Source organism: Gavia stellata, chromosome 7 (assembly GCF_030936135.1).
Source record: "Gavia stellata isolate bGavSte3 chromosome 7, bGavSte3.hap2, whole genome shotgun sequence".
Taxonomy (NCBI): domain Eukaryota; kingdom Metazoa; phylum Chordata; class Aves; order Gaviiformes; family Gaviidae; genus Gavia; species Gavia stellata.
In genome coordinates, this window is record NC_082600.1 from 23,847,137 (window position 1) to 23,870,879 (window position 23,743).

Here is a 23,743-nt window from a genome sequence, read left to right on the forward strand (position 1 = left end):
GGCCAGATCCGTTCTGATTGCCTAACCTACTGCACAGTACAGCCTGCAGAACATGTAAGAAACTTTTACAAAACTATAGTTATAGCCGAGAGCAGATGGCATAGCTGCGGTCTGTACAAGGAAAAGGAGAGTTAACTGTACATAGATTATGAGTTGCTGAAATATTGTTTCAGTTACTCCATATCACATCTGAAATGTGTTTTTTTTAATAACCCAGAGTTTTAACTACTCAATAAACATAACACAGTAAAAATACTGAGTATTTTTAAATTAAATCATGTAGGAAAGTTCTAAGTTGCAAACTGATTTTGTTGTGTTGAACATTTTCTTTACTCCAGGAATAATGACAGGGCTCTGACTGAATTTCAGGCTTAATTTAATCAGTTTCTCCAATTGAATAAAGATAAACAGAGGAGCGGAAAACAGGTGAGACAAAAAAAGGCACTCAGGTAGCATCATACATTGCTGGTTGCAGTGAAACTTCCAGCTGCAACTACCACTGTTCGTATAGGTACTCTGATACCAGTTGCTTAATGGTTAGGTCAGGCTTGGTTGTTGGGAAGATGATCTCTTCCCTCTCCAAGCAGCAAGAGGCAATGTCAGTGAAGGAGACAAAAGGCAAACAATTTAGGGCAATGAAGCATGGTGAGCACCAATGCCTGAAATGCAGTAGTCCTACCTTCTCATAAATACATACATTTGTGTAGCTATAGAATAATAAGAAAATGTCAAAACATCAACAAAGTCCACAACAATTTCTAGGGTCCTTTAGGATAGTACATGGAGGACTGACCTTTTCAACAGTTTTCTTGCAATATGAGGGCTGCTGCTATCTAGCTCTAAGAGGCTGAGTCATAATTTGCTTGTATTTCACCTTCAGTATCTGCATGATGGCTTCCATTTAAAATAAAATATAGCAGTTCTTATTAAGATTAGAGACTCATGGGGATAAATGAATTGAAAGTAGATGAAATTCACTGTGTTTTAAATAGAGGTGGAAGATCTGTGATATAACTTCTTTGTAACTTCAGATGATTTAACTTCTTTTGACAATTAAACTTCTTTTGGGACCTGTGATGAATTTGCAATAGTTAACCAAGCAACAGGAATCATATTTAAGTAGTCATTAACCCATTGCTGAAAACAGACTACTTAGTACTTCAGATTAGAACTACTGCAGATTTGGGATAAAACTACACTAGGTTTAATCAGGCCACTGATTTACATGGCCTAAATTTAGATACCCAAGTTCAAAGGGATGTAGTGATAGAATATGACAGAGTATGATGAACTCAAAAGTTATCTAAGGATGAATCCTTTCAACATGATCTGAGAAGCCTGTCAGGTGGGAGGAGGAGAAGGAATAAGAAAGGGAACCGTAGAGATCAGGTCTGCGACTTCAGTCTTTCATCTTGCACCTTCTCCTGCTGGTTACTTAGTCTGTGATGATTTTGAAATGTCTCTTAGCTGTGCCACAAAGTATGAAGTTAAAATCATAACTTTTGTTTTAACAGTTCAACACACTGGAGAACTAGATTGCTATTAAATTTTTGCATGTGGTGTGTCCAGAAGCAGGAGCAGAGGGCAACGACTGTGTGAGCAGTCATCTCTTCCACACATCAGATCCTGCAGAGACATTCAAGATCTGCAGGAACGCTTACAAATGTACCTTCCAGCCTGTGGGGTGTTGGTGCTCAAGGGGTTTGGGGCTTTCCAGCCCCTCCACATAATCCTCTTGCAAGGAGGCAAGGTAATTGCCCCTTCTTCTGTCTCCAAAGTCTATTCTGAAGCTCAAGGGAAAGTGTCCTGCAAGCTGGAAGAGGACATTTCTAGGTATTCCCTTAACGTTACCATACGCTGATTGATAGCGTAGGTACCCAGGAAGCGTGTGGAGGTAATAACTTATCTTCACAGGGATATTCTCTGTGCAAAATAAGCAGGTAGTAACTTCCCATAGACAAGAAGCTTTCTGTGCTTTGAGTTGCAGATTCTTGCAACTGATTTCCATGGCACTTTTCTACTGTAGCTTTGTTTAGCTAGAGAAAGTTATGCTGATGTATGCAGCAGTAACACATTTGACCTTCCACCATTAACAGAGCTGTGATAAACAGGAAAGCTTACAAAACCAGGCCTGGCTTCATGGCTTGTACCAAACTTGAAACTCTTTGCAAGTGCATAGATGTAACAGAAATATTCACTGAATCAGTTTATAAGTTTATATCCAACTCTGTGACGTTTACACACTTACACTCTGTTCTGTGAGAATCTTAGAAACATCATGCATACTGTAGTACAGAGGAACAATCACTGTTCCACATTAACGCTCTTATAGTCAAAAATTCCAAAAAGTGGGAAGAGAACCAGAAGCTGTGAAAGTAAAAGCAATGAGGCATTTTCCTCAGAGCCACATAGCAGGTCAGTGGCCAGGCTGGAAATAGGAGTGTGGTTGTATCTCTTCAGAACAGTAGCCCACTTGCTTTAAACTATGCTGTCTGTCTTGGGACGATCACAAACATGACAGACCACCAAAAAAAAAAGTGTACAGACACAGTTGTTGTGACTTGGGTATTGAAAAGAAATGCAAGAAAATGACCAGATATGGACGTTGCTTAAAGTATGTGAAAAGTATAACCTTTGTCAGGGAGAAATAACTGCACGACAACCTAGTCCATGATTTCTCCCAGATTCTGTCTATCTGTGCTTTCTGATTTTCTGTCATTGCTTATGAATACAGAGATGCTACAGGTTTTGTAACTGGCATCCTTTTGACATGGCTGATCTTTAAAGGCCAAGTCTGAAGAATTACCTGCCTGTTTATCAATGTCTGGTGGACTTTATGTAGATTACTTTCCCAGCAAGCATCCTAGAATAGATCCAGCTATGCCAACAGAAAACTTAGCAATGCTTACTTTGAGGGACTGGTGTTGGCTACATCAAGGAAGCGAGTACCCCATTGGAAGGTGTGACCATGTTAAGGGTGTGCCTGTACTACAGACTGAAGTGTGAAGTACTGCTATCTGAATTAAATGTAAATTAATATATTCGGATAACAGAAACAGTCACGCCATGAAGCTCTGAGCTAATTTCTGTCAAGAAGCAAAATAGATGAGTACTCAGAAATTTCAAAATCCAGGCTTTTACTCAGATCCATTTCTTAAAGTCATTATTTGCCATTCTTTTTGAAAGGTGCGTAACACTCTCAGGTCTTCTGCCTACTTCTGTGGCATTGTTTCGGTCATGAACAGTTTGCAATATCAATGTCCTTTAGCAGCCGGATGGCTGCCTTTCCCCCAGGCATAAGTAACATGACACTACCTGGTGGTTTTGGCCAAAATGGTTTAAACAGACAAATGAAAAGATGAAACAATAAAGAGAATCAAAGCCTTCTTTCCTTGTAGTGAGTCACAAGGCTGATCATAGTGAGATGTTCTACATCCATTATAACATAATCCTGTTTACCAGTTTATCATACTAAAATTATTAACCATTTTGCTGCTGAGCACTTGTAAAGCCAACGAAACATTAAGAAGCCTGTGGATGGAAAAAAAAAACAACTTACAATGCAGGCTGGCATTTTATTGTTCACCAGGGACTTAAGCTTCCAAATTATTTAATGGCTTGGTGATGATGTTCAGGCATGTATGTAGTATAAGGTACGGCCAGTGCTAGTTGCAGGCACCACCTATGTGGGGGAATCAATGCAGAGATGCATAGCTGTCTGGCAGCCTGAGGCTGCTTGCCCCAGAGCTCACATGTTGCTGGTGTCATTGGGAAAGGAGACAGAGCCACTGTCCCCTTTACCTCCTTGGTAAGTCTGCACCTGTGTTTTGTAGCTGGTTGGAGCTACCTGTCAGGTTGGAATCTGGCAAGGTCAGACAATTAAAAGATATTTTAATTTTGCAAAGTAAACACCTATCAAAGTCATTTGCTTAGGAAAGCAAAGTCAGTTGGTCAAGAAGGAAAAAACCAAGTGCTTTGTTTTGATCACTTCTTCCTTTTTTTATGCAGATCTAGTCTTTCTCAGTCAGGAGTCCCTCTGGGTTGAAGACTGTTTGCATCCCATCAGCAAGCTATTGTCTTGATTTATTTTGTAGGAAGGAATTTTGAGAACAGTTATGAAAGCAAGAAGTAAAATAATGAATTAACGTTCATCTAGGGAATCACTTTCTTAAGTGTCCTCTCCCAGACCTACCGGGGTGCTGCCAAATTGAAGGACATTCGCATTTGAAACATTATCATCAATGTTCAGGAACTCGTCAAAAGTCAACAAGGGAAAAATCTCAAGTCATTGTCTAAGCCATCCTCTAGCAACGTCAAGATTTTTCACCATGCTGTAATTGCATTTGCAGCAGAGGTGCCAATATTTCTCTTGGGTTATACACACTATTTCATCTAGTTCTCAGGAACTTTCTTTGGATGCTTAGCTGCATTAGCATATTGTTATCTTTATCCTCCCTGCTGTTAGTAATTCTTTTACAGACAAAGCTAAAAAACTGTCTTTTCTAGAACCACCTCTGTATCCTTCAAATATTTGTAAACCCAACCATATGGTTCTTTGGCAGCAGAAGAATGTACTTTTGATTTTAGTCTGGTAAAGAAAGATTATTTCACTTCCCAGATTTGACACTTCCACATATCAAATCAAATAACAGCTTATTGATTTTTCTAGAAAATAAAATTACACAAATCCTTACATTTCTAAAGCCATCTTCTCTTAATGTTTCTTCTTTATTTCTGGGCATCTGGATCAAATAAGCAATTTATTTTATAAAACCTGTTCAGTTTAGAAAAAAATTTCGTCAGGTGATTTCTGGTTTTCACATAGACTCTCAAGGAGGTCTTCTCATCTGCCTGTCTCAAACCTACCCAAAGTGTTAATACTTTATTTGTGGAATTACATTTGGTTTCTGCAATTCAAAAGCTAAGATACAAGAAAGGGGAAAATTATAACTGCAGGCAGGGAAGAGGTGGTCTGCTTTTAAGAAACCCTGATCTTATAAACACAGGACTTTTAGAAGTCCTAAAAGAAATGGGGAATGTTTTCCCAGAAATACTATAAAAACAGAGACTTTTACCACATTTTTCATTGCCTTTGCTTTGCTTCAGAGGACTACATGCTTGCTGACCAAAGTACTGGAAAGGCATGAGACAACATAGAAGGTATTGGTGTGGACCTGAGGATCAGAACAACGTTAGATTACTCTTGGTAGTTTTTTCATTACTCTCTCACTTGGGGTGTGGTTGTGGATGATAATCAGTTGGATTGTTGGTTTTTTCCCCCACAAATCTATTTATAGTCTCATGGCAAAACTTAACAGATAAAGGACCCACCGCTGTACCCAGTGGTGCAACCAGTAGCAGGGACTACAGAGAGGCATTGTGCAAAGCTGGGCATGAAATGGCAGCGTAGAGAAGAAAATCTGAGAAATTGAGATAGTGCCACTTCTTTTCAAATACACTTCGGAATGCATGGGTAGTCTGTAAAAGCTATCTGTTCTTGTTAATGCTTTGTTATTATTGTGCCTTGAAAAACAAATATATAATTCTCAATTATAATAACCCTTAGAACTTGCATTATGTTTTTTGTCACAAGGTGACAAAAGGTTGGGTGAACTTCCATACAGCTGGGATGAGAGGCCCAGAACATCAAGTTACCCAAGACATTACAATGAGCTAACGGCAGGACTTTGGCTAACATGAATATTCCTTATTTCATATTCTAAATGGTAACTGGAATAAAAATTCAAATTATCTATTATGGTTGAGGCAGAATGGAAATCAAGCTCATCATTTTTGGGAACTGGTGGCAATTTAAATATGACTTAAATAGTTTGTTGTTTTTGTTGTTAATATTATAAAATATGCTCAAATCACAGGTGTACAGCCGTAACAAAGTGCTACATTTTACACTCACTTTTCTGCTTGTACTGAAGAACAGTGATGTGTAAAACATGGGATCTATATATCTATCAGAAGCAAAAGGCACAAATGCTAGCATTGCTGTATCGCATGTAGAGCAAACCCGTGGTGCAGCCTCAGAGTATAGTTTCATGCTGGCTGCTCATTTTGAGAAGCACTCTGATTCATTAGCCCAGTGGGAAGAAAATGGGAAGAAGACCCTTTAATTTATGAACTCTGAGAATTTGTGCTCATTTTGGAAAACACCTTATTACCACTGCAGCTATCTCCTCTAGAAGGAGCTGGGCTTGAAATAGCACAGTATGATGCAGGCTTGGAAGAGCCTGAGACTAGGAATATAGCGGTCAAAGGTGCCATGTCCTGACAGAGGATGACAGCTTCCACAATACAAGTCAAAAATATGTTTTTCCTTACCCTAATTTACATCCCTAGATCACAGCTTCTCCAAGAGATTTTTCAGAGATATCCAAGGCCTGGCAGACTCTTTCCCACTGGATAAGCTGAAGAGTCTCTTTGCTGAACACATCCTGGGCAAAAATGCCTCCTAGGCACCTGTTATGGTGCCTTCACCATATCCCCATGTGCTTTTGTGATAACAGCAAATGCACAGGCAAGTATGTGGGGACAGAGTGGAGAAGTGCTCTTCCTCAATGTTCATTCCCTCTGCCTACTGGATTCTTCTCCAGAGCAAAAGGTATGGGCACAGAAAGGGAAAAAATGAGAACAAGAGTGAGAGGGAAAAAATTAGGCAAATGATAGAAGATAAGTGGAGAGAAGAAATGCAGCCTGAAAGTTTAGAGAGGGAAGTTTTAAAAAATCACTACAACATGTGGGCTAAGTTTCTTTTTTAGGTCATTATGTTGGAATGAGAGCAATACAATCATTGCTGTCATTCCTTTTGTATTTCTTCCTGCGTTCCTTTTCTGTGTTCAACTGTTTATTTCTTCATTAATTCTTGCCAGACTCTTCAGCATTTTAACCCAGTCTTTTGACTGTCTTTCTTGCCCAGCATATGAATAGGCCTTTCTTGAGCATGCAAACTATTGTGCAGACTGTGGTTTTCTTTTCGTGGAGAGAACTAGGTAACTTCAGAATAATTAGCTGAAATTTCCTCCCCTCCCCTCTTTTTTTAAAGACAATTCCTCATCTGTCCAGGAAGATGAAGAGATAGATATGGAGGCTGTCAACTGGCAGCTGAACAACACCTCCATGAATGGGCATTCATCTACCCCAACCACAGTTCGCTTTCCCAGCTGGGTGACTTTTGATGACAATGAAGTCAGTTTTTCACCGAAGAACCTTTCTCCCTTGAAAACAGACACCCCACCTGCAGAAACACAGACTCCAGATGTTAACTTTAACCTCACTACGTCCTTTAAGAAAAGAGAACGTCCTAAAAGCACATTGGGGGACCTCTCCAAAATTCAAAAACTAGATCTCTCCTCCTTAACCAAGTTGCCTTCTGTTGAAACACAATCATGGAGTGCTACTAATCCCTTCCTGGATGAATCTCTGCAAGATGTCCAACCCTCACCCATCAATCCATTCAGCTCATTCTTTGAGGAGCGAGATAGGCGTTCCAAAAGCTCTTCTGTCTCCAGTGCTCCAGGCAAAAGCCAAAGAGACTCTCTCATTATTCTCCATCAAGAGCCTGATACCATCAGTTTCCATGAGGCAAACAAAAGTGTATCCCATGCAGATGCTGTAGAGCAGCTCAAGCAACTCCAGATTGGAGACCCAGATCGTGTGAGCAGCCCTACCTTGCCTGATGATGACCCCATGATGCCATATGATCTGGATGCAGCCTTATTTAATCTGGCACCAGCTCAGCCAAAGGATGGATGGCCAATGATGCTCAGGATCCCAGAAAAGAAGAATATTATGTCATCCAGGCATTGGGGACCAATATACGTCAAACTGAGTGACAGTGGATGTATACAGCTTTTTTATGAGAAAGGGCTAGAGAAACCTTTCCGGGAATTCAAACTCGAAATCAACCATGAGATTTCAGAGCGCAAACTCCAGAACTATGACGAGAATGGAAGGATACACAGTGTGCGGTTGGACCGCACAACCTACAAGGAGAAAAAGAAGTATCAGCCTAAGCCAGCCATTACTCACACAGCAGAGAGAGAGCAAATTATCAAGCTTGGGACTACAAATTATGAAGACTTCCTTAGCTTCATCAGTGCTGTGCAAGACACACTGATGAACTTGTCAGCCTCATCGACAGATCTGAGCACAGTGGGACTAAACTATCAAGAAGAGGAAATCACAGTTGATGTCAGGGATGAGTTTCATGGCATCTTGGCCAAAGGAGACAGTGTAATTCTCCAGCACAGTGTGCTGACCCATATCTATGTTCTCAGCTTCCTTTCTGGCCTGGCAGAATGTAGACTGGGCCTTAATGATATCCTGATCAAAGGGAATGAAATAGTTGCAAGGCAGGATATTATGCCCACTACTACCACTAAGTGGATTAAATTATACAACTGTCAGTTCCATTCATGTGTGGATGAGGATATGTTTAATAACTCCCATATTATCCTGTTCAACCCCTTGGATGCCTGCCGGTTTGAACTGATGCGATTCAGAACTGTCTTTGCTGAGAAAACTTTGCCTTTTACTCTGAGGACAGCTGCCAGCATCAATGGTGCTGAGGTGGAGGTGCAGAGCTGGCTGATGATGTCCACTGGGTTCTCTTCTAACCGTGACCCTTTAACTCAGGTCCCTTGTGAAAACGTGATGATCCGCTACCCAGTGCCAAACGAGTGGGTGAAGAACTTCCGCAGGGAGAGTGTCCTGGGGGAGAAATCTTTGAAAGCCAAGGTGAACAAGGGGGCCACTTTTGGATCAACCAGTCTGTCTGGTTCTGAGCCAGTAATGAGAGTAACTTTGGGAACTGCCAAATATGAGCATGCCTTTAATTCCATCGTATGGAGGATAAACCGACTGCCTGACAAAAACTCAGGTGAGTGGTGCATACCATCTCTGCAGGAGTAAACTAAAAGCAGTTATATATTTTGGAAGATAGGGAATACTGGGTTTACATGGTGAGGGATAAATCATCCTCTGTAGTATACCAAAGGACATCAGCTAGTTGCACGAAGCATTTTTCTGACCCTTTATTGCAGTAGTTTTACGTATCCTACAAACATTGCTAATGATAAAAACAGGTTTACATTTTCCAGATGCAAAAATATGCCTTCTGTCTCTGCTTTTAGGAGTACATTATGGGTCTTAGGTATCAAACATCTCTATGTGCTTAGCACTGTTATTTGAAGCAGGGCTTTTTCAGGTAACTTGCAAAGGCAAGATACTATGCTACAGGTCTGAATGACAGGACCAGGTAAATTGCTGTAGTTCCAGCACATGAGATTTCTTTTCCATGCATTGCCAAGCATACTGGGCCAGTGCTATATATTTCAACACATATACCACAACTAATGCCTATAAAGTATCTGGAATAGGGATTATAAGAGGACAGAAGATATTGTGCAACCATTAAAAAAAATAAATTTCCAAACACCAGTTTGTGGCTGTGTTTCTGTAATCAGTGCAGACAGGTAAATATATCTTAAACCTCAAGAGAGAATACCAACATAAAACGCACAAGTCTTTGCATTTCTAGTAACATGTTCATAATTAAGCATTCAAATAATATGGGCAAGCTACTGTTCCCTTTGGCCATTGCTGCCAGTCATTCCACTTCCTGCCTTTCATCCATGGTGTGCAATAAAGCTAGACAACTTGGGTTTATTTTTATTTGTCGAGAATTCTACTTCTTAATTTCTCTGATCTAGAGTAGCTTTTTACAAACAAGACGGACTTTTTAGTATTAATGCCATAGTAATGCAGCTGAGCGACTGGGAGTATTTCTGTATTCAGCGTTCCCTGAAGGAAAGTTCAGTGTTGTACCAGATTTGGCACTTTCTAAGGACATATGTTTTTCCTGAGTTTGAGCTATAGTATCAGCAAAACAGTGATCCAAGTCCTCTAATCTTTTGGATGACATTTCAGCTCAAGGACACCAGCTTACACCATAGGTTACAAATTTGGAGGGATATCACTGAAAAAAGTGAAGGCTCTATGTTTTCTGTAGTGCGGGGCATAAGAAGAGAGAGCTTGGGAACTCAAGAGAAGTATCGCAATGAAAAATTAACCTCAGGCTGTTTATGAGCAATAACATGCTTGTGAGGAAAATCTCACTATGCCATCTGCATGAGCTCTGCGAACGAGATGCTGTGAAATTGGGCCTTCTGTGTCATATTGTCTCCAAAGATCTCAGTATACCGTATTGACATTACAGCTGGGGAGACGTAAGCCCCAAGACTTCAACACAATCACAGAACATGCCGGAGGCAAACCAGGAGAAGAGGCAGAACTCCTGGCTTTGCTGCCTCCTGCGAGGTGATGCTCCCTTACCCATCGCTACTTTGAGGGAGATGTCGATCCATGTCTCATCTCTCCCAGTGTGAGGCTTTGTTGTATATACCCTGTGTCAGGGGGAAATGCGTCACAGACTTGGCACTGCTGTTGGAGCCCTGCCACAGAGCATCTATCCATCAGTGTCACCGTGCGGAATGCAGGGCAGTTAGTATTTGTTTACATCCTGAGAGGAAGAGAGTGTCGTCACCCCTCCAGTCAGGTCAGGTGTAATTTCAGGGAAAGGAAGGGCCTTGCAAGCGCTGTCTTGGCCAGGACACATGAGGTATGGGAGAGGGAAGGAATCCCAAAGTGATGACAGGGCAGCCCAAGTGTAGATTAAATCTGACCTTGCCTCTCAGGGACTGTTTACATTTCTTGACAGTACTCGTCCCATGGTTTTCCTTACTGAAAGTATATGGCAAACAAAGATGGACATCAGTGGTACTCAAAAGCATTGATTCCTGCTCCTTCTTTGATTTGCCTGATGGACCACATACATACACTTCTGACCACATGATACTGATGTGTGGTCTACTCCCAACCTTGTGCATGCTTGACTGTATCCAGCCCTACCCACAAGTCATATAATAATTCACCTCCACCTATTTGCAGAAGTCCCTATAAATGATGCAGTTCTCAAGCACTATGTATAAAAATATGCCCTTGACTCGCACTTCATGCTCTCTTACTGTGGCACCTGCAACTCAGCCCTAAGAGCGCTCTGGGTCCTTTGTAAATGTCTGGTCTGCTAATGAGCTGCTCTGGTGCCTGGGACTCCAGAGCAGGAGAGAGGTAGTGGCATCGCACTGCAGCTGGGGGGAAATGCTGCAGGTGTCCACAGTCTCCAGCTCCACCCTGCCTCCAGAGGCCACACAACCTGTACGCACGACCTGGGGCATATGCATTGCATGACTCCCTCCAGCACGTGTGCCTATCTGCCAGACCCGTGTGCCTATCAAAGGAGTGCATATGTAGACGCACAGTATGGGACCCTTCGTTCATCCACGTTGTGCGCTCTGACACATCAGTCCCTTGCAAACGCAATCCCAGGAACTCCAGAGGTCTCCAGGTAGCCACTTGGACCTCTTGTGCTTCACTCCATTGCCTGAACGCGGACTGATGCAGGCTCTGCGTACGTGAGGCATATGACGCCATCAGCCCTGCCTGTGGCCTGCCCTGATGGCCAGTACCGCAGCCCCGCAGGGGCTCACTGCTTGCAGTCAGGTTGTAGTATCCTAGCACCCAAATTGTTAAGAATTATTTGAGCAGCTTCGCTGTCTTATCCAAATGTTGTCTGTGCTTTCTACTGGGATGGGGCCCTTTGCACTCTCACTATAGGAACTTGTTATCAGCACTCTCTGTATTATTTTGTAGCCAAAGCATCTGCTTACGACTGGACATTGAAAAGCATATGACAAATGAAGGACTGTGTGGACTCTGACTATGATTTGACCTAAGAAAAAACTACGGACTGGATTCCACTGAGCACATTGCTGAAATCCTTTCCAAAATAGCTTGTTAAACTTTATTGCCATTCTCATATTCACAGTTAATATGATCAAAACAGTTGATAAAGAAAGCGTATTTACAGGCTTTGCAGAGCTTCAGCTGCAGCTGGCTGGGCTCCACATGTTTGTTTTTTTAAAAGTCCACCAGCAGAATATTAGGAAAACATCCACCTGGTCTTCAATTGTGGGAAAACGCTCTTCCAACAAAGCAGGGATGTAGCCTCTATGCAGAGCCTTGGATCTGTATATTTGAACTTTGGTCTCATTTGGCTGTGGATCCCAGGCATGCTGCCTGGTATACTTTCTGAAGTAAATTAAATCCTTTAATCCAAACATGTTGGGACATCAGAGTCGTTTGGAACAGATTCCCTCCAATCACGGTAACCCATGCATATATATGAATTATATTATCTGATCCTTAATTGTCAGAATGAAATGTTAGTAGCTCAAGGAAGCAAGAGATGCAAAACAAAAGCAGTCCGTTGATGTCCTCCTGATTTTACTAAAAAGTGTACCTGTCCATTAGAGAAAGAGCTCTGAATGAGCCTGTTGAACAAACAGAAATTCTATAGAAGTTGTGCCTTGTGTGCCTCACACTTGGGACGCTAATGAACACTGATGTGCTTGATATTTTTGCTATAGCTTCAGTGGAGGAGTTGCTTTCTTAATCAGTTCCTCTGGTTGCCTACCATGCTGAGCTCGTTTAAACTAATAACGTCCACATTTTTTTGAGTGTTGTGTGTGGTCTTTTCTGTTAGTGGGTACTCCTACTAGAAGAAATTAAATTATTGAAAAATTGCTTTGTTAATTGCATTACATTAATTTTTTTTTTTGCCTTTTTCCCCTTTATTTCCCCCCCTTTTTCTTTTTTTTTTGAGCCCGTGAATATCCACCAACATTCAGGTGTGTTAGAAGAGTGGTTGCTGGTTCCATGTGTCCGATTGAAATTATGAAGAGTTTAAAAGCTCAAATCTCCAAAGCACCTGTGATGCAGCGTGCTCAAGCCCAGTTAAACACTTCCCAGTGTTACCTTCACATGCGTCCATCCCCAAAAGCAACTGAGCACATGCAGCAGTGCAAGCAGAACATTTTGTAGCCGTGGATGCGGCTTGCGCCGGAGCACAGAGCCGCCTTTCCTGGGCTGCTGTGGGCCTCTGCTGCAACCCAGGCAGTCTGAAGGAAGGAGCGACCCAGGGCAAACTAGAGGAGAGGAAAAGCATAGCAAAGCGGATGAGCAGATAGGGTTACAATGAGGAGTCTGCTGAGACTGGTACAGGGTGAGGAAAGAGATATGAACGGATGGGGAGCCTGAGACTGGGAGTTGGTTGCCAGTACTGAGTGCTGAACACAGAATTTTTGAGCCAGGAATGACTCGTTTTTAGGCATCTTCATAATGCAGTGCCAGAGAGCAGTGATTCCCAGGCATGCGCAGCGGCACTTGAGTGTCCCATGGCAGATGCTGAAGTGCGCTGCTGCCACAGGTGTGCCCTCCACAGCCAAGCTCAGGAACTGGGCAGAAGCAAAAGCCCTGCAGTGCTGGAGGGCACAATGTTCTCCCATGAGAGAACATGGGGCTGCTGCTAGCCCATGGTGGGTGGGATCATCCTGAAGATCTACTACTGTGCACCACTGCTTCTTATCTAGAAAAAGTGTGCTCCAGGTATGAAAAGCTGGGAAGCACTGTCAGAGAGAGATCCCATCTCGCTCTAGATCCAGGGCAACTCTGCTTGGGATAATTAAGCCTGATGAAAAGCAGGTGATGTATTTTAATGCTTGCAGAACTTGAGCTTTTACATCTGCTTGATGCTGCACCTACTCATTCATAACTTGGCTCTGGCTGTGGTGCTACATATCTCTGTAGTCTCTGCTGAACTGCATAGCCTCTCATTGGATTTGCTGCACAGATGTAAGTTTATAAACCTTCCAGTTGTGAGGAAGCTTTGGCTAGACTGTTTGGAAATATGAGGCTGACTCTAGATGAAATTTTTACCCAGACTTACACTGTGTTGAAATTTTTTTCCAACTTTCTTTCAGAGCTTAAGTGGGATGTTGCAGTCCCTAAGCCCTCTAAAGACTGCTCAGTTGCATCCTGTTGGGAGAGTAATATCTCAAAATCCCACATCTTGCTTTTCAAACTTCCACTCAACAAGGCTGACTTTTGGGCTAAGCTCCGGATGAGGAGCTGACTTCCTTTTCAAGGCCCAGACTTGCAAGTCCTTTGCGGGTGGTGTTTTCCTCCTCTTCCTGGGGGGAGCTTCTGGGCTTTCCGCACCCAGTTCTTTTTACTCTGCCTGCCTTCCTCCTTCCTTGTCTTTGTCCTGAACACCTTGCTGAGCTGTATGGAGAAGAACTTGCCCAATGAACAAGTAGTCAGAAATCCTAAAGCCTATAATGGTGGCAGACAAGGATTCTGTTAATTTATTTATACATAACTCTCATTTACACATACTTAGATAATAGGATCCCTTCAATCAGAAAGCCCAAGGTGGCTTTGAAGGCTCCCATCCTCATTTTGCAGACAGAGAAACTGAGGCGCAGAACTTAAATGACTTGCTGAAGAGCTTAGGGAGTTGGCAGCAGTCAGAAATAAAACGAACCTAGCTTGACTAGCAGTCCCTACTTTAATTTTTAAACATCACTGCTGTCCAGCAAAACAAAGGGGAAAAAATAATAACAAAGGTTATAATTTACCGATGACAGAGCTAAACATGGTAACTTCCTCACCTTGCCATCTTTAATGACTAGCCACCTTGTCATGGGTTAGCATAAGGAGTAAACAGTTATTTCCAAGCTGTGCACAAATTTGCTTTTTGAACCCAGGAAAGTTATTTAACCTTATCCAGTATATTTTCCTTTGCTAAAAATGGGGATAACAGTTTCAAATAAACATGAAATATCTGCCAAATCCCACCTTTCCTTACTACCAATACATGACATTTCAGAAGGATATGCCACAATGTGCTTAGCATGTTACATACACTGGGGGAATCAGAAGAGGGGAACTACTTCTACCCTACTGTGCTTGATTTACATCTGTATTTTCACCCACTAAAAGCAAACTAGAGTGATTGGCAGTCCTTTTTGCAGTTTGTTTAATTCCTCTGGAAACTCCAACAGCATTGAAACAGGTAAGATACTGTCACTTGCTATGAACTAGTTCACCCAGGCAGATTCTTGGTTTCTCGCAGTTTTTGTGATGTTGCATCCTCTTAGATGTTATGTTTTGCTCTCTTTTTCCAGCTTCTGGCCATCCTCACTGCTTCTTCTGTCACCTGGAGCTTGGCTCTGACCGGGAAGTGCCTTCCAGTTTTGTCCGCTATGTAGATGTGGAATTTGACATGCCCACCACTTCTGCGTCCAAAGCCACTGTTCGGTCCATCTCTGTTGAGGACAAGACCGACGTGAGGAAGTGGGTCAACTATTCAGCACACTACAGTTACAAGGTAAAACTGAGCATGTGGCAATCACCATGGTTACTTTGCATACTTCATTGTCTTGAAAAGTGTAGGCAGACAAATAAAATACCATGGGCAGATAAGGCGGGAATTTGGCACATGCCAGGTTCTGTGCAGTAGCTATCCACGTGTAGCCTATTGATTCACGGCAAACAAGCAGTGGATTGTCCCTTCGCGAAGATGGAATAAACTTGCTTGCAGTTGCTTTGTGGAAGAGCATACACACAGACAGCTACTGGGGCTTAGCTGATATGGTAAGAGTATGAACAGGGAGTTTTACTGCTCTTCATAGCAGCTACAGTGGGAGTGCTACAGTGGGAGTGCTACAGCAGACAAAAGGATCACATTATTTCTCTGCTTACATATTTCTTCTTTCTGCCTGCCCTAAGGAGAGGAGCAGATGGGAAAATGCACTACGTATATACCTGCCAAGAATCTCACTATGCCAAAATTTGCATGTTAGCTGATCACTCAGCAGAGAAATTGGCATCGAACCTGCCTTCTTTAAGAGCAATGATGAGAGACACTGAAAAGATTCTCATGGCAAATATTTTTAATGGTAATTGTAATTACATTTTTAATAGTCTCTTAAAATATCCCTGAGTTTTTGGAGGTGTTGAAATTTAGAACACAAATGTAGATGTGTTCTGCTCGAGGGTAGGAAGGCTCTTCAGAGGGATCTGGACAGGCTGGATGGATGGGCCAAGGCCAATTGTACGAGGTTCAACAAGGCCAAGTGCTGGGTCCTACACCTGTGTCACAACAACCCCATGCAATAATACAGTCTTGGGGATGAGTGGCTGGAAAGCTGCCCTGCAGAAAAGGACCTGGGGGTGTTGATTGGCAGCCGGCTGAATATGAGCCAGCAGTGTGCCCAGGTGGCCAAGAAGGCCAACAGCATCCTGGCCTGTATCAGAAATAGTGTGGCCAGCAGGAGCAGGGAGGTGATTGTGCCCCTGTACTCAGCACTGGTGAGGCCGCACCTCAAATACTGTGTTCAGTTTTGGGCCCCTCACTACAAGAAGGACATTGAGGTGCTGGAGTGTGTCCAGAGAAGGGCAATGAAGTTGGTGAAGGCTCTAGAGCACAAGCCTTATGAGGAGCGGTTGAGAGATCTGGGGTTGTTTAGCCTGGAGAAGAGGAGGCTGAGGGGAGACCTGATCGCTCTCTACAACTACCTGAAAGGAGGTTGTAGCAAGGTGGGTGCTGGTCTCTTCTCCCAAGTGACAAGTGACAGGACAAGAGGAAATGGCCTCAAGTTGCGTCAGGGGAAGTTTAGACTGGATATTAGGAAAAACTTCTTCACTGAAAGGGTTGTCAGGCATTGGAGCAGGCTGCCCAGGGAGGTGGTTGAGTCACCATCCCTCGAGGTATTTAAAAGATGTGTGGATGAAGCACTTAGGGACATGGTTTAATGGTGGACTTAGCAGCGTTAGGTTAATGGTTGGACTTGATGATCTTAAAGGTCTTTTCCAACCTAAACGATTCTATGATTCTATGATTAATTTTCAAAATTTATCTCTTTGCTTTATGCATCAGTCTTTGCAGAGTTTAAAATTGAGGTTGGTCTTCTGCTGTCACTTAGGAAGCCACCTATGCCCTGTAGATTTGGTTCTGGATTTGGATTCAAAGTACAACTGGGGATGGTAATGAATATAAAATCATGTGAGGCCAGTTCTCTGCATGACATTATTTCTTCTGGAAATGATGTCATGACACTGTTGAATCGTAAAACTGTTTGGATTAGACTGAAAACACTTATAGTAAATAAAATCCAGCTTTCCCTCCTCACTCTATTTCTCTTCACAACCCTCTCAGTTTACCAAGAGTTTCTTCACCTGAGCAGGACACGAACCAGCACTAAGGAAGATTCTTGAATCTTTTGTTTTCCTTTCTCATTACAAATGTTCTCCCTCTTTTTCCTCTGCCAGGTCGAAATAGAGCAGAAAAAAAGCTTGAATGAGGACCTGAAGGGAGAAGATACTGCAAATGTCAACGAATGTGCTACGCAGTGAAGGAAGATCAGTCTGCAGGTCCCAAGAGGGGTGGTCAAATTAACAGCCCTGGAAGAAAGGACTTGCAGGGTTTTGGTATATTTCTTTAAAAAAGTATGGAGTACTACTTTTAAAATAATGCTCTGAAGAGTATTATTTTTCCTTGTGATGATCCGTACTTTGAGAAGAAGCTCGTCAGTGGTTTGTTTGGAGCAGATCTATGGGCTTTTGCTGGAACGATTTAAGTACAGTTGGGGTATAGACAGAATGACTCGTATTACAGTCAAGCCTGCCTTTTCTGCCTCTTCACCATCTAGGTTCTGCACTGAAGTACAGTCTGGCCACCATCACAACCAAACCAGAGAGCAGCCTTTATGTCACGTACAACCTTGCCCTTCTATGTTAAGCTTTTTTTTTTTGTATGGTCTGTTGGTTTGGTCATTGGCAGATTCACTTCCTTCTGAACTGCCAAATAAAACCCAGGGAGCATCGAGTGAAAAATTGTATAAAATCTCATTTCTGAAGTGGTGAACAGAGTGAAAACCCTGAACATCATTCTGCAGAATCAACAAACTCTGCATCTTAAACATAGTAAATGGTCAAGCAGATGAACTACAGACAGGACAGCTAATCATGTAGCTGTTCTATTCACCCTTTCCTGTCTCATCCCCTAAATGACAACATGTCATTGTGCACATTTTCATGGGGTCTGCACAAGTTACAAGAAAGCCTCTGCAATTTCTTAACATTTTTGTTAGTCTGGGCTGTTCTGTTATCTTGACTGAACATGGTTATGGCTGCTAGTAACACGGAATGTGTGTTATAATAGAGGTGATACAGAAGGGACTTTTGCTAAGATTAGATCATTCCTGCCTAGAAAGATATTTAAGGGAAAAACATTGGGGATTGGTTTTGGGTTTGGTTTTTTTATATGTTTTCTTGGATGCACACAGGTGGGTCGTTATTGAAAATGTCAGAATACAATTACTTTAACAGACAATGTTGTTTGCCTTCCTGAAAATCCTTGGAATTCTGTCCAGCGCAATATTACTTTCATGTTCTATCTTGAACCTACAATATAAGTAACTTGTATCTTTATAAACCCCCCACTAACTGGGACCCAAAATCTCTTTTCAAAAATTAACAAAAAGCTTCCATCATGGAGATTTTATCTCCACTTAGCTGAAAGTAACAGCAAGTCTTAAAACTTCATTCTAAATAAAAATGCAGAAGGCAGAAATCACTCATTCATATATATTTTCAGAGAAAAGAGTGTTCAAAGTACCCATTTTTTTGTAGTTGCTTCCATGGCTTGCATAATATTTTGTCTCGAGGTAATTTTAAATGTAAAAAAAGTAATTTATTAAATCATTTATCTTTTGAAAGGTTACTGCTGACTTTAAAATCACACATTTGGAAAGCATTGGCAATGTAATTTAAAATCATAATGAATTAAAATGAAAGCTTTTTAATAAATTTATAAAATTATTTTATTTTACATTTCATATAACAGAAAATTAACACACTCTCAATTTACTGCTTTCACTGTGACTCCTATAAAAATCACTACAATGTTAAAATTCCAAATAAAACATGAGATTAATTACATTGAGTCTAAAACTGGTAGTGGTAGAATTTAAAACGAATTATAGGGAATTTATAAATGCCTTTTTATATACACCTAAATCTCATGCCTACGTCAACCTAGTGATATATATTTACGCAGGTACACTGCTGTAAATATGTAAAGTCTCAGTCCTTCTAGGACTTCTTAATAAGCATGTAATATTCTATTGCAGGTAGTCCTACTGAAGCCCAGGGAGCTCCTCGGAGCACACCAGTTAGTACTAAGCATATGCAACATCTCTCTATAAATGGAAGAATGCTATTAACTTTTATGAAGCATTTTGAGATCAGTGGATTAAAATTACTGATAAATTGCAAAGAATTATTATTTATTAAATGATAACTTGTATAGGTTGTGAAGTATCTGAGAGCACGGGGCTGAATTCGTGACTGATTCTCAGCTCTGTAACAGGCTGGCTGTGATGAGTTGCATGGCGAGTCCTCTCCACAAAATTCACTGTTCTTTTCAAAGGCATTCAAAGAACTTCTGGGTGTTTTTCCTGTTTTTCACTGCAGCTCCTAGTGTACAGTTTCTGAAAAGGACCAGCAAGAAATCCAACAAAACCTAGATGAAGGAGTGCTGCGATGTTGCTGAGGAAGTGTGAGAATGTTTTGTGAAAGAAAGTCGGGAGATTTCCTACTCCAATCTGCAGGCTCAGTGTCTAAATTTTGGCCTATTGCCCCCCAGCCTTTGAAAACACAAATAAGTAATAGCAAATAAAAAAAAAAAAAATGTTGTACTCCTTAAAGAGGGGACAAAATCAAAGGAATATAATTTTCCATCTCTGTTGAATTCTTAAACTATTCAGTCTCTATCATGCTCCAGCCACAGAATATTTCTGTGCCCCACAAATTAAAAGATGAACATACTGGAAGATTCTGGACTTTACTTAATTTCTCTACCTCTTCATCACTGATCCTTTTTTTTAATTCAAAGTTACTGAATGAAAGAAAGAGTATGGGCCTGACTCTGATCTCTCCTATGTAGTTAGTTGTACGACAGAAATACCTCTTCCAGTCGTCATGGAATTATGCAGGCAAAACTGGAAAAGTGTTCTGGTTTATAAAAAAGCTATTTTAATCCATTCTGATCTCTGGAGAATATTTTTCTGATGTACCTGCCACCGAATTTTCAAGAGTTTAGGATGAATACCTTGGCCAGAGTTTTAAAACATCTTATTTCCTATTGAAGCACTAGAGTAAGTAGTTTGATTTTTCAAAAGAGCACTAACAACCAAAATCTTTAGAAAAATATAGTGTTGGTATAACCAGGTGTCACCACTGAATTCTTTTTTCAGTCCAGCACCTTTACCAGCACTGAGCATTTGAACACCAGGATCCTAAGTGCCCTTTTTGAGGCTTCCACTGTTCTTGCTTGATTAAACAGTGCCAATTTTTCAGTGTTAGATACTGTCACATATGAATTTTATGTACATGAACCATATTCTCTTCATCCATAAGGGTACAGTACTAATGTGGACAGACCATTGATGGGAGTGAGGGGAAAAGAGCTGAGAGGTTTGTCAGTTTTAGACTAGCAGAAATAATTTAGATACAAACTATGCCTGTAGTGGGGATGATTTTTTTTTCTTGGGGAAAAATATCTTTGAATAGTTTCAGTTTAATACTCCTTTTGAGAAAGATATAATCACTGTCCTTTGGTTTATTTGAAAGCTTTGTAGTACTCAAACACTCCATGCAGAAAATGTGCCTTGAAGGTAAGCATACATTTACTGCCTGAAGCTATTCCCACTTGCAGCATTCTTTCTCTTTCTCAATATGGTTTTGTTTCATTTTTGTACTGTGGTAAGACTTGAGGTATTGCAGGGAATTTTGCCTAGAAAAATAAACAGTCTTTGATCACAAGGGGTAAAGATGAACATCTCCAGGCAGGTGAGCTTATTTTAGTGAATGCCTCTTACATTTATTAATTATGGACACTGCTAGTAAAGGAAAAAGGGCAAATTCAGCTGAGAAATACTGTAACTGACTGATGTTATTTTTGTCCTTTATTTTATTTACACTCAAATTTAGTCATCCTATGAAGGAGACAGATTTTAGGTCCTTCATTGCATCATTATCATAAGAAACATCGCAGAAATAATTTACCTTTTCTGGTGGGTTGCTGGCTGACATATTTACTTGACAGGACATCCAAGACCTGTTGGTCTACCTGTCCACATGACTTATTAACTGCTAAAACTCCCTCTTGATCATTCACCTCCCAGGATAGAGAGCAATTGCATGCAAAAGTGCATGAAGGCAAGAGGAAAAGGTGTACAAAGTTCAGCCTGGAAGTACTTACTCTGTTGCTTGCATGAAATTTTCAGTAATTTCTTTGGTTCTTGAATACACACAAACTAATCAAGCCCTTGATAGGTCAACTCTGTTCCAGAAGGTGAAAATTACTTTCAGTGACTCTTATCAGCTCGTGTTTATAGCTGTATTCATCTCCAGAACTGGCCAGCACAAGAATTTGCAGCACGCATAGATCACTTATGGATGAAGTACTTACCCTCTTCTGCCACTAAAGTTAAATCTACATCATGAGTTGTCTGAGATACAAAATGTTGTGTGATAACAGGCATAGCTGTTCCTAGCCTTCCTGTTTTGTTCAGCCACCTGCACATCCATCCATCCATCCTCCCATCCGTCCTACCCTCCTTCCCTCTCTCTCCTATAATTGCAAGTCATTCTTTGCACTATTGACATTAATTGGTTTGATGATTATTTTGTAACATGTTCCTACCTTTTTGTTTTGTAAAATAAGAAAGTCTGTACACTGGCTAACGTTGTAGAAGTGGTTTATTTTTTTTCTTTTTATTTTATCAGTTGAAATGGGTTGTAATGTTTTGTTTGAACTATGGGAAAACTTAAATAAATGTTAAGATGAAACAGCATATCCACATTTTCAGTGTGAAATTGAAGTTGTATGTGCTGTATATTCTGATGCCAGAAGTCTTGAATTCAGAAGAGGAAAAGAGAGTGTTTTGAATGGCATAAAGGACATAAATTAGAAGTAATGGGACTATATACAGAAAAGAGATTTATTTCATTTGATCGTCCAGACTGAATGATAGACTGAAAAGGAAATGGAGCAGGCCTAGAGCTTGAGCCACATAACAGACGTGTGGAGCAGTGCTGACGTAATACAGAAGATCCAACATTTGAATGAAGCCATCCTGAAACAAAGTAATTGAGCATTGAAACTTCTGCTCAGTGGGTCTCTTGTACTTCTCTTGACGGCTAAAGCCAGGAGTGCATGTGAGGGCAGTGTCTTCCTGTGATCAGAACATCTGTTTGCAAAGCAAGTGTAAGGATAAGGTCTAAACTATTTACAGAGTCCTCTACTATGATTCTCTGTGTGCTTTCAAACTTGAGTAAGCCATGTATTATTTTATACATCTTTCCACTTCTCTCACAGAGACCAGTTGCAGTCTTGTTTTTCTCAAAAGCACTCCCTGAATCAGGCTGAAGAGCTGGGTAGTCTCATTGACCAAAGAAAATCAGATCCCCATCATAAGGGCTGCTCAGATTATTGCTCTGAGCTCAGCGCATTCTTCATAGTATGCCTCAGTACAACTGACAGTAAGTCAATCATTTTACAGTACAAGAAAATGGAGGTACACAGGGGATGATGCCTCATCTTCATTATTCAAGAGTAAATCAGGTCAGCCAGAAGAAAGAAGGAAAATTAAACAGAAAAATTCAGGGGCTGTTAGTAATAGCAGCTTATTTACTGTAATTCAGATACTTAGTGACATTTGGAAATGATACTACAAAATGGGAGGCTAGAATTATATTAACCATGATCGCTTGATAATATGCAAAATGGTTTTAAAAAGGGAGAGTTATAGAAAAAGCTGAGAGTTTGAAACCAGGGAGCTCAGACTTCCTTGGCAATAGTGCAGTCCTTCGAGACAAGCCAAAATAACACCCTACAAGAGATGAAGAAGTCACAGTACCAGCGCAATGTGTACCCAAACAAAAGACATCACTAGAGTGAGATAGCACAACTTGGAGAGAAAAAAACACCGCAGTTTTCTTCCAGTGCTCTTATTTGCCATGATTGCCCTTACCATCTAGTCCAGATTATGTTGTAAATTTATGAGTAAGACAATAGCTGTTGAAGGTCAGCTGAGGTAAAGCAAAAGCTAGAGCAGCAGTCCATTGTTTCAGCTTAGGTGCAGGTCTGTGTCACAGCAGATGTGTCTCAAACATGAAGCGCACCAGTCCCAGAAAAAACTCCTGTCCTTTTGGTCACAGTATTAGAAGCCTAACAGCAACTGCCATATATAAAAAGTAGTTGGAATAGTATTTTAAACACCAGCTATGAAAGCTGTCTTTCTCAGCCCTGAATAATGGGATGGCAAAGCCTGATGGTGATTATACCACTGCCTGCAGCTGCACTGGGGTGCCACAACAAGTGGCAGACACCTGCTGGGGTTCAGGAGGTGTGGGCACACTGGTCCTTCCCTGGCTGGGGGCCTTCTGCAGTCTCTCAGTTGCTACTGCCCCAGGGGCTGTAGATAAACTGGGAGCAATCAGCTTGGCCTGAAGAGCTTCTGAAGGGACAGGAGGAATACAGGGTGAATACAGCTGAAAGTCATTTCCTAAGGTGACAGGCTCTTTTGTAAGGGTTTCCCTTAATGCAGAACAGAAAAGGAGAGCTCTAGTCCTCTGTGTGGAAGCAAATAAATTTGTTAGGGCATGGTCAGTTCAACAATTGTATTAATACAGAGAGTACTCAGACTAAAAGGGAACGAAATGGGAAAACCTCATGTCAGCGCACAGATGCAGGCAGAGCTGTAGT

General features: G+C 41.3%; 1 protein-coding gene across 1 annotated transcript in view; it reads left to right on the forward strand.

The window, feature by feature from the left end:
• The window catches only part of STON2 (stonin 2), a 63,471-nt gene extending 46,146 nt beyond the window's left edge, over positions 1-17,325 (forward strand). The window contains exons 4-6 of the mRNA XM_059819609.1: positions 7,055-8,890; positions 15,096-15,298; positions 17,242-17,325. Of these exons, the coding sequence (XP_059675592.1) occupies positions 7,055-8,890; positions 15,096-15,298; positions 17,242-17,325 (2,123 nt within the window). The remainder of the gene's footprint in view (positions 1-7,054; positions 8,891-15,095; positions 15,299-17,241) is intronic.
• The last annotated feature ends 6,418 nt before the right edge of the window (positions 17,326-23,743 follow it).